Source organism: Mastigoproctus giganteus, chromosome 7, assembly GCF_048544385.1.
Source record: "Mastigoproctus giganteus isolate SK-2022 chromosome 7, ASM4854438v1, whole genome shotgun sequence".
Classification (NCBI taxonomy): domain Eukaryota; kingdom Metazoa; phylum Arthropoda; class Arachnida; order Uropygi; family Thelyphonidae; genus Mastigoproctus; species Mastigoproctus giganteus.
Window position 1 is genome coordinate 128,622,239 of NC_143581.1, and position 12,053 is coordinate 128,634,291.

General features: G+C 34.5%; 1 protein-coding gene across 2 annotated transcripts in view; it reads right to left on the reverse strand.

Annotated features, from left to right (window-relative positions):
- lqf (epsin homolog lqf) overlaps positions 1-12,053 on the reverse strand; it is a 222,510-nt gene that overhangs the window by 45,956 nt on the left and 164,501 nt on the right. For both annotated transcript variants that reach the window (XM_090377896.1, XM_090377895.1), the window contains exon 8: positions 8,019-8,216. In XM_090377896.1, coding sequence (XP_090234022.1) covers positions 8,019-8,216 — 198 coding nt within the window. The remainder of the gene's footprint in view (positions 1-8,018; positions 8,217-12,053) is intronic.

The window sequence follows — 12,053 nt, forward strand, 5'->3', positions numbered from 1 at the left end:
ATACAAAGAATTAATAAGATCATCAAGGTTTGTCTGGGAAAAGTCTGTCCCAGGTGGTAAATATATTGAGCAGGTTGTCAATGAAAACACAACTGCAAGTCTGATAGTTACTGTCTCTAAGGTGGTTTTAAGTAGCAGAAGTTGAAATGAAGTCTGGTTTCCCACAAGGATAGCAACTTGCTTATGAGCAGGAACATTCCCACTTTCTATCCTTGTGAATGATATGCCTTCAAATGTCTCCTGTAAAGCAAAAGCAAACTGATTCATGCTTCTGCAGGAAGGCCTTAATGTCACCTGTATTTCAATAGAACTGATGACAATTTCACTGTAGAAATTTAGTCATTATTTGGGCTTAGTGGACCCTACCTTCACTTGGCTTCTGAAATGCTGAGGACTTACTTTTTTTTTCAGTCCATTTTTATCCATGTCTTCCTCAGCAAAAAGTTAAGTCCGATTTGTCAGGTACTTCCTTAACTTATACGTCCATTTTTTTCTTGTGCTACCTGTGGCACTAAGGTTTTATGCAGTTTTCAGAAAAATCCATACTCATATCTATAGGGATGGCAGGTCTTTCAGTGCAGATTTTTGTTAACTTAATATGAGAAGGGCAAAGAAATTGATGAAGGGAATAAAGGGGTGCTCTTACCAAGAAAGGCTTCAGTTCGGCAAATTTCTGTGTCTGGAAACTAGGCACCTACAAGGTGATCTGATTGAGGTGTTCAACAGAATTACTGGCAATACAACAGCTCTATTTATTGTTACATCCCCAATTAACTTTTCTGCTAATGTCTTATCAATTGTGCTTTCCAATTTCAATTTATATCAACTATATTTAAGTGCTATCTCAAGGCATGATATTTTGCAAAAAAAAACAGTTTATTTTTAAATATTAAATTTATTAATGCTAACAAAATTCCTACAAAATTTAATATATCATTAAGCATCAAAAAATTAACATCACTGCTCAATTTGATATAAACAAATATCCATACTAAATGTATGCATTATTCTTTTATATCACTGCAATATCCCAAAAATGCAGGCAGTTCCCACTTTACGAGTTATTTTTCAAGTATTAACAAAATCGAAAATATGAACATTAATTGAAATAAATAAATGCTAAACATTCATAAATACAGGATTTCAAACCATAACTATATAATACAGTACTACTGTGTGTGTGTGTGTGTGTGTGTGTGTGTGTGTGTGTGTGTGTGTGTGTGTGTGTGTGTGTGTGTGTGTTGGTTTGTTTGTTTGTTCAGGCAAAGTTAAGGAGTGAGGTTCAACTCTTAAAAGAATTCCATATTTTAGATGCAATCAAAATAACAAAACAAGCATGGGACAAAATTACAGAGAAGAACACGAAGAGTGTTTGGAATAAACTCTATCATCAGTTTATTGATAACTTTGCAGGATTTCAAGAACCAGCAGATATTGTACATAATGAAACAGAAACAGTCGTAAATGTTGCTAACCAACTGCAGCTTGAGGTTTCTGTAACACTGATCTACTTCAAGTACACAATGAACATCACTTATCTACTTCAAGTACACAATGGAGAGCTCACAAATAAAGACCTCATTGAAATGGCAAATTTTAAGAATCTGAGGAAGAAGGTTTAACAACTAAAACTCCTGTTTGTTCCTTCACTCTGGGGGGGGGGGGGGGGGGGGGCTTGACGAAGCTTTTCAACAAACAATTGAGATTCGAGTCAAGATTCAAATTTTGAGCATACTAGAAAAGTTGCTACAGATTTTAAAAAATGCTTATGCATGCTATTGTGAAATTTATAAAGAAAAGAGAAGACTGACTTGGAAACAAATGACTTTTGAAGCATTTTCGAAGAAGATGACTCCTTGTGCTTCCAACAAACCAACGAGTTCCAAGCCAACAATGAGTGATGAACCATCAACAAGCACGAACCATTAACGAGTGTGCATTTAGTCGATGATGATGAAGAATAAACATTCTTTAACATTTGTAAGACGTAAATAATTTCTTTATTATTATAATTTGCTTGATTTTAAAGATTGTTTTCATTTCTTTGGATAAATAAATCATTGTTTAAGTATAAACTATTATTTGCTGACCTTTATTTAACATTACTATGGTCAAATTGTTGAGAATGTAACACGTGTTTTTAACATAATGTCTACAGGAAATAAATTCCCACTTTATGAATTTTTGCTTTACAAGCAAGCGCTTGTAATGAATTACCTCGTAAAGTCGGGAACTACCTGTACGGCATGCAACATCCCAAAATCACAAATTGAATCATTCATGAATCACTTTATTACCCCTAAAATTGATAGATAATTTTGGTGTACAGTTATACTTATCTTAAATTACAAATTCCCACTATAATATTATGAAAATTGAAAAACGTATCCTTGTATTCTCTTAACCAGAGGTGGGCAACCTCCAACTGCGGACCAGATTATTCAAATGTGCGTAATCCAGCCTGCAGTTGCCATTTTCAAAATACAGTGGAACTTCTCTATTACAAACTTCTATTTAACGAATTTCTCTATATTACGAATTTTTTTGCAAAACACTGCACCTTGAAACGAAATTACATGTAAAATTAACCCCATATAGTGAAGTGTTAGTCTATAACGAATTTTTAAAAAATTAGCAAAAGCAGTTTTGAAGATTTTCAAATATTTACTGCTAAACAGCCACTCAAATATAGAGCCTCCTTCCCTCCGAAATTGCTCATTGGTATCTGGAATTAATCATCCTTTTAGTGAACACTTGTAGCCATTGACGTCCATAGGAATACCTTTGTTTCATTTTTGTTACAGTTATAAAACCAAATGGGTTTTCTTAAAAGTGGTCATAAACTTTGCAATAAATAGGATAGATTTGTAAATTGATGTTGGTTAAGTGGAAAATGAAATTTGCTGCGGCGGCAATACATAGAATGCTTCAATAGTCAATTTAATGCCTACTGAGTGACATTCGCTTCTCACCTCAACTGTACCATGTGATCTTCTTGTCAATCATTATATGATAGTTTTTGTATATGTCCATTCTCATCTAACTGGGCTCCCAATAGATGGTTCTCATGATTTTTTTTTTTTTAATTTCGTTTTAAATTTGTCATCAATCACATAGGCTATATGCTTTTTTTTTTTCTGAAAAGTAACATACAGCATACATTAACGATAAATTTTCTTTTGTGTATACAGGCATACCTCAGTTAACGTTACCTCTGATAAAGAAGCTTCGATATAACAAAGTCGGCAATTTCAAGCCCCATTTAACATAAAAAAAATATTCCAGTTTAATCACCTGAAATCTAAACAAACTGAAGAAATTACGGAAACCTTTGGGGCTTCTCGTGGTTGGTTCGAGAAATTTAAAAAAAACGGGCCAGGATTCATAGTGTAAAATTAACAGGAGAAGCTGCAAATAAGTTTCCAGAAAAAACTAAAGGAAATAATTGAACGTGAAAATTTTCCAAATTTGGTGTTCAATGCTGACGAAAGTGGTTTGTTCTGGAAACGGCTACCAACAAAAAGCTTCATTTCTATTGAAGAAAAAATCAGCTGCTGGGTTCAAAGCAGCCAAAGGCCGTTTAACGTTACTCTTTGGATCAAATGCCCCTGGCGATTATAAATTAAAATTGTTATTAGTTTACCATTCAGAAAATCCGAGGGCGTTAAAAGGTAACATAAAAATGAATTTACCTGTAATATGGAAAGCAAACAGAAAAGCGTGGGTTACCAAGGAGTTATTTACTGATTGGTTTGTTAACCACTTTTGTCCTGAAGTAAAACGGTATTGTCAAAAAAAACAACTTTGAAGAAAAAGCTCTTTTGTTGTTAGACAAATGCTCCGGGACATCCTACTGATCTTAACACGTTGGACACATGCATTCCTGTCAAAGTTGTGTTTCTTCCAGCAAACACAACTTCCCTGATTCAACCATTGGATCAGGGAGTAATAGCATCATTTAAAGCTTATTATCTGCATCGAACATTAAGCAGTTTAACTGAACTAGAGGATAAAGAGGAAATGACAGTTAAAACTTTTTGGAAAAACTACACCATTAAAAATGCAATTGAAAACATTGATAGTTCTTGGAAAGAAGTCACTAAGAAATGCTTAAATGGAGTTTGGCGCAAAATATGGCCAGAAGTTGTTCTAGAAGAAGAAAATAACATCCAAGAAATTAGAAATGAAGTTATCCAGATGGCTCAATCAATAGGTTTCGAAAATGTCGATGAAGAGGATGTTAGAAATTTATTGAATGCAGAAGATGATTGTTTTTCAGTGGAAGATTTAGAAAACCTTGTTAGCAACGAAGACAAAGATAATGAAGACGAAGTTAAAGAAGTTCCTGCCGAAAAAAGTGTTAACAACCAAAGATTTAAAAAGGTGCTTAAATGACATTGAAAACGTTTTAAATTTTTTTAGTGAAAATGATCCTGATTTAGGAAGTGTTATTGTTAAATGATCAGTGTTAAATGCAATAACTCCGTATAGGCAATCGTTAAATGAAAGAGGAAAAAAAGCATAAACAATCAACTTTAGATGTAAGCTGACTGTTAATTTAATAAAACTTTTCTTTATTCGAAAAAAAAGCTTTTCATTTTCTTTACGTATCCCTATTCTGGCCATAGTATTTTTACCTCTGAAAACGAAGTTTCGCTTAACGAAGTAATTTCGTGGAACGCATCCTATTCGTTATTCGAGGTATGCCTGTATAAGAATGAAAGCAGAATAAAAGAAATTCACAAAGCCATATATTTCTTCAAAGCAACTGATAGGAAAGGTCACATTATACTGTTGAATTAACAAGTGAATGTCATTGAGTAGGCAGTACTAACAATTCACTATATGGCAAGCGCAGCAAAGTCTGCGGTGGCTACAGGGTGTAAGTATCGGCAAGAGCTGTAGTCAAGTCATCTTTACAGTTGCAGAAACAATGTTGAAGAGAAAGTGTTTAAGTAATAATGATAAAGCCAAGATTCTTCATGATATTTAAAAAAGACATCGCAAAGAAATATAGCATACCTGCAAGCAGTTTATTTACAATTTTAAAAAATTGAGTCAATTTTAAATGCAATTGAAGGAGCAGACAAGAAGCGAATTAAGTTGTGTATATACAAAGATGTTGATAAAGCTGTTCTAAAATGGGTGCAAATAATACATGTAAAGAATATACCAATATCAGGTCCAATAATTAAGCAACAAGCTCTGAAATTTGCATAGTCCCTTGGACATAGAGAATTTAATGCAAGCACTGGGTGGTAAGATAAATTTAAGAAGTGCCACAGAATTGTGAAAAAGGTTATTTGTGGAGAAAGTGTTAAAGTAAGCGAAGAAGATTGCAACAGTTGGAGGAACAACACCTTAAAGAAAATTTTGGAAGAATATGAATCTAAGGATGTTTTAATCTGATGAAATGAGTTTATTCTTTAAATGTTTACCTAATAGAACACTTGCTTTTAAGAATGATAAATGTTTTGGCAGAAAACACAGCAAAGAAAGAATCACTGTGCTAGTTGGAGCCAATATGACAGGAAGTGAAAAATTAAGACTTTTAGTCATCAGAAAATCAAAAAACCCAAGATGTTTCAGAGGCACAAAATCTTTAAAAGTTGACTACAGCTTTAATAAAAAAAAAAGCATGGATGACAAGTGATATTTTCGAAGAATAGATATTGAAACTAGACAAGCGCATAACAAAAGAAAAAAGAAAAATCGTGTTGATTACCGACAACTGTCCTGCATATCCAGCCAATATTTCTGCCAAACTTAAGTGTGAAGTTGTTTTTACCACCAAATGTAATGTTAAAAACTCCAGCATATGGACCAAGGCATCATTAAAAATTTTAAATTTCATCATCGAAAGAGAATAATGAAGGTTGTCAATGCGTTACAAGAAAATACAATGCATTACAGTGTTACATACAACCATGATCACAAAAAAATTAACAATGAAGCTGAAGACACATCAGAACAAACTGTAGAAAAGCCAACTTGTGAAAAAATGATTCTCGCTATTAAAACGGTTTGTCTAAGTCTACAGTTTTGGGAAAATATTCCTGATAATGTTTTTAATGCTCTGAATAAATGTGAGGTTTTCTTTGAGAATCAGACAATTTTTAATTGTACTGTGCAAACGTAAATTACCAATTATTTTTAATTTGTGATATTTGCCACCGAAAACTGTAAATGTAATTTAAATAAGTGTTTTTCAAATAAAATACATTAAAAATAAATGGTGATTCATTTTCATTTTCTAATTAGATAATTTCCAATAAAAAAGATTCTCCCTATAACGAAATTTCTCTATAACGAATTTTTTCACTGGATTTATCGAATTCATTACAGGGATTGACTGTATATATATTTTTTGAATTAATGGAATTTCTGACGTAAATTTTGAAAATACTATGTGCATTGCTACAACAAATACCGATTCACTGGTAAAAATAAACAGTATCGAATCTCATTAAATATTATAAAAATAAAATATTGCAATTTTTGTTACTGGAATTTTATTTTTATCTTGAATTTGTATTTCGTTTTAATAAAACTAATTACAGGCACTCCTCGACTTACATACTTAATCGTTTTTTTTTTTTTTTTTTTTTTTTTATGTACACAAGTCCATTTTGTATGTAAGTCTAACTTCGGTCTTGTAGATACAAAATACATATACAGTTTAGTACAACACACTGAGATTATAACCCCAGCCCCCCCAATGAACTTCATCATGTACACCTTTTTATGATTTGTAACCGAGTTAAACGAAGCTGAAAAAACATACAATGAATAATAATGTAGAGTACAGTATTTATTCAAAACTAATTTAATCTAAATACGATACATAATTTAATTTAATCTACGATCAAATCACTTTACGGTGGACTCGTCAAAATAAAATACCGTTCACTATACAATATGTAATAAGCACTAGTCATTGTGATCACGTTTGCCAACTGAATTTTAATTGTATTAAACGGCTATTCTAATAAGTGAAAATAGGAGAAATATTATCCACAGGCTATAAAAGTAAAGATATAGAGCACAAATTTACACTTTACTTCCCCCAATTAAAAAAATTAAATGATGTATAAAAATCCGATGAGTATTTTTCCACGGGTTAGAAAAATAAAAATAAATTTACGCTTAATTAATAGTGTAAGTAATTGATATTTCTGTTCACTGACTTTTTTTTTTGTCATAAAATTTAAAACAGTTAGAAAATAAGCAATCAATAACAAATAACACAGAACGTACAAATTGTGTTCCATGTTAACTAACATGATACGCGCAAGTGAGATAGGGGTAACAACTTTACAAAGCTCAAAAAATAGGAATGAAGAGAAGATTCTGAAAATTTATTTGTTTTTTTTATATGACTGAAAATTTCAGTGAAGGAGAACTCATTTCACTATAATAAGTAATGTAAAAACCCACAGAATTCCAGCTACCAGTATCATCGCAAATGAAATAAGATTGAGTTTACTAACAGAAAAGCCCAATAAACTGGAAACTGCTAATTGTTTTTATTGTTTTACAGTAGTGACCTCCAGAAATCTGCTATAGAAAAATATTACGAAGGCATTCAAAATTGATTCTTATAACCAAACATAGCAACAGCTTTATGCTTTGTATGTAAGTAGAAAAGTGCCTGTATATGTATAAATATTACAATAAATAAGATAAAACTGTTTGACAATTTTTTCATTATACACCATTTTAATTATCCTAAAAATCATGGAAATCTAAAAAAAATCTAGCCCATGTGTACCTCGCAGATATTTGGCCCACCATTCATAAAGGTTGCTCACCCCTGTTCTTAACTATTACTGTAGTAATCTATAAGTAATTTTTAATTTTACTTAATGAGATTTGGCTTTTAAAAAAAAAGTACCAAAAAAAAAATTTTTCCAAAGTACACAAATATCTTTCAGACATTTCAGTTTTTCATTTCAATATTGTCAGATGCTTTTTATTTATCCATAATACTTCATTAACTTTTAACTTTCAAAAATTACCATAATCAGGGTTCTTAGAATTCACAAGGGCATCCAAATTCACTAAATTTGAATTTGGTCCAAGAAAGCTCTCTGGTAACTTTTTACTATACTGATCACGTGTTGACTTTGAATGAAAGTTGAAATCTGCTGAAAGAGACTTCTTAAGGCCTGATACATCAAAAGGATTGGGGGAATTTGCTCTTGGACCACACAGATCTGAAAATAAAAGATGTAAACTTTATAAAAATCGTTAAAAGGAGAATTTTTAAACGTGCGTGCGTGTGTGTGTGTGTCAATAAAATACTTGATTACTTTTTTATATATAGAAAACAAAATTAACAAAATATAGCGATAGTCCTCAATTTATGATGATTTTCATTACAACATTCTGCAACAATGACATCAATATAAAAATTTCATTACAATTTTTATATAAGTCAAAAATTTCACCATTAACAATGATGGTAAGGAACTTGATGTGTCTGAATTGTTTTTAACCATGCAGTGAGAGAGAGAGAGAGCTGCTATGCAATGTCATATCTGGCATAATGCATCAATTCTCTGCAAGTTTCTTACACTTTGCCACAATAGTAACAGTACACAAATTATATTCAAATTGCTTCAAACCCCCCCTAAGTAGTTATACAGTTATGTGCCAGTAGAGCAAACTGAAAAATACAATTTAATAAATAATTTCTTCAATGCACAAAGATATACAGCTTTGTAAAAGTAAATGAAAATAAACTAATATGAACACGATAAACACCATGAAGAATACAGTTCGTGTACAGCAGAAGCTCATAAATCCAGCATCCTTGCATACTCTGGCTTTTGTGAAGGTTATGCATATAGCCTAAGTATTTAGGGTAAGCTGTTATTCTTACTAAGTAATACATTAGCTTTGATCCCTACAATCTCCATAGAACAACAGTCACAAGCATTAAGCCAAAATGTTAACCTTTACTGCCAAATCAGGGTGCAAGAATATTTGCTGATGCTATCGAGGCAGGGTTAGGTGGGTCAGAAAACTGCTAGCTTGGGGGGAGACAAAGACCAATAGATTGGCAGTAGCCACTGGCAGAGGTGAAAGAGATTCTTGCACTGCTTCTATTAGAATGAGCAGAAGCCTGAAAAACAAGATGCATGGTATTTCAGAGACTGCTGGGAGCCATTGTGGTACAAGTAAACACATGGGTTGTGTTAGGGTAGCTAAGAATAGAAACAGGTGCAGGTATACTTGTGTGTACACCAATGCTAGGAGTTTAGTAAATAAATTTGATGAATTTGAGGTATTGCTCAAAACATCAAAGGCAGATATTGTTGGGATATTAGAGACGTGGTGTCACACAGATATAAGGGATGCAGAACTGCAATTTGGGGAGTACAACGTCTACAGAAAGGATAGACAGGATAGGAAGGGGGGAGGGGTTATGCTATTAGTTAAGAAACACATAAAAACCAAGGAAGTGAAGCCAGTCGACATCGCTGGACAGTGCACTGTTGAGTCAGTTTGGTGTGACATAAGCATTGGGAGATCAAAATTGAGAGTAGGAGTGTGCTATAGGCCTAATGACTCTGATGAGTATAATAAGGAACTGTACAGGGAAATAGAGTGGGCCAGTAAATCAGAGAGTCTTATAATGGGAGATTTTAATTTCCCACATATTGACTGGAATTTGGGGGCTGGTTACTCACGCACTAGCAGGGCTTTTGTGGATTTATTGGATGATTGTTTTCTACATCAGCATGTTCGGGAGGCAACTAGAGGGAGTAATACTCTTGATTTGATTATCAGCAGTGATTCTTCATGCATTAAGAATCTACAGATAAATGAACCACTAGGTGGCAGTGATCTCAGTGTGCTGAAGTGGGATTTACTCAAAGAGGTAACTACCATTAGGGGTAAAGGGAAGGGTTATTGCTTCCGTAAAGGCGACTACGATGGACTGAGACAGTATTTAAATTCTATACAGTGGGACCAACTGATGATGTTACCAACAGCAAATTCAAAATGGGAAGCATTCAAAGAACTTATCTTGGAAGGTACTAGGCTTTACATACCAACTAAGAAATATTGTTCAAGGTTTAGGCCAAAATCGATGTCAGATGAAATAATGAGGCATATGGCAGAGAAGAAAAATGCATGGGATACTTACAAATTAACACATGACACAGAAGCCTATGATAGATACAAGTTGATATGCAACCAAGGTACAAAGGAGGTTAGGCAGGCGAAGGCAGATTACGAGAAATCCTTGGCAAGGGATGCAAAGAAAAACAGCAAACAGTTCTTTACTTATGTAAACTCTAGAAGGAAGGGGATGAATCAGATTGGTCCACTTGATATTGATGGGTCAACTGTTGATGATCCTGCTCAGGTAGCTAACAAACTAAATGAATATTTTGCATCGACATTCACACATGAGGAGTTATTCAGCAAGGGGAATGCCAGAGGTGTATTCAACTCTAGCAGTAAGCTACAAAATCTTGAAATAACTGGGAGTAAAGTGGAGGAGAAACTGTTGAAGATAAACACAAGAAAGGCACCCGGGGTGGATGGGATCTATCCAGTTATATTAAAGGAGGCAGCAAAGGAAGTAAGCAAACCCCTAGCCATAATTATGAGAGCTTCTTTGGACTCAGGGGAGGTACCCATAGACTGGAGATGTGCAAATGTAACCCCAATTCACAAAGGAGGATCAAAGGCTGACACAAGTAATTATAGCCCTGTTAGTTTAACTTCTGTTCCAGGTAAATTAATGGAGGCACTGGTTAAAGAAGCACTGCAGGATCATCTAGACAAGAATTCAGTTATAGCTCAGACACAGCATGGTTTTGTTAAGGGCAGGTCTTGCCTGACCAATTTGATTGGATACTATGATGTAGTCACAAAAGAACTAGATGCAGGGAATAACTTTGATATTACATATTTGGATCTTAGAAAGGCTTTTGATACTGTTGCACATGGAAGACTGCTGCACAAATTGGAGCAGTGTGGCATTGGAGGCAAATTGCTGCTATGGATAAGGGGATGGTTGAGTGGCAAAAGACAGAGAGTGGTAATCAATGGACACTGCTCAACGTGGACTAATGTTATTAGTGGAGTTCCTCAGGGCTCAGTGTTGGGTCCATTATTGTTTTCTGTATTTATAAATGATATTGATGATGGTATATCAAGCTTAATGTCCAAGTTTGCAGACGATACAAAGGTTGGTAGGGTTGTCAAGGACACTACTGACACTATGCTGCTGCAACAGGATCTGGAAAGGTTGAGCAGATGGGCTGAGAGGTGGCAAATGAAGTTTAACATTGACAAATGTAAAGTACTACACATGGGAAACAGCAACCCCAGAGCAACGTATCAACTCTGTGATACTACACTGACAGTGGTAGAGAATGAAAGGGACTTGGGGGTGGTTGTGCAGGCAGATATGAAGTTCTCTGAGCAGTGCAGACGGGCTGTAAGAGTAGCTCATGGAGAATTGTCAATGATATACAGGAATTTTTCCAGCAGGGATAAGGAGGTGATTATTCCATTGTATAAGGCAATGGTCAGGCCACACCTAGAGTACTGTATACAGGTCTGGAGGCCTCATTTCAAGAAGGATGTAGAGCTGCTGGAACGAGTACAGAGAAGGGCAACAAGATTAGTGAATGGAACAAAGGGGTGCTCTTACGAAGAAAGGCTTAAGTTTTGCAAATTACAGTGTCTGGAGACTAGGCACCAGCGAGGTGATCTGATAGAGGTGTATAAAGCCTTGAATGGTTTAAGCATGCTCAATGCTGATGGGATTCTTCCTCTAGCTCAGAAAAATCACCTGAGAGGGTATAAATTCAAATTGAGGAAAGACAGATGTAGGATAGACGTGCGGAAATTTGCCTTTAGCCAGCGGGTGGTTGGTTGGTGGAACAGACCTCCATCCCTTGTGGTGGAGGTTGATAGCCTAAATAAGTTTAAGGCTCAGCTGGACAGGTATTTTGAACGAACTGAGGGGTGAAGTGGAAGTGGGTTTTTTTTTTTTTTTTTTTTTTTGGCTGATGCTGAATAAGCTT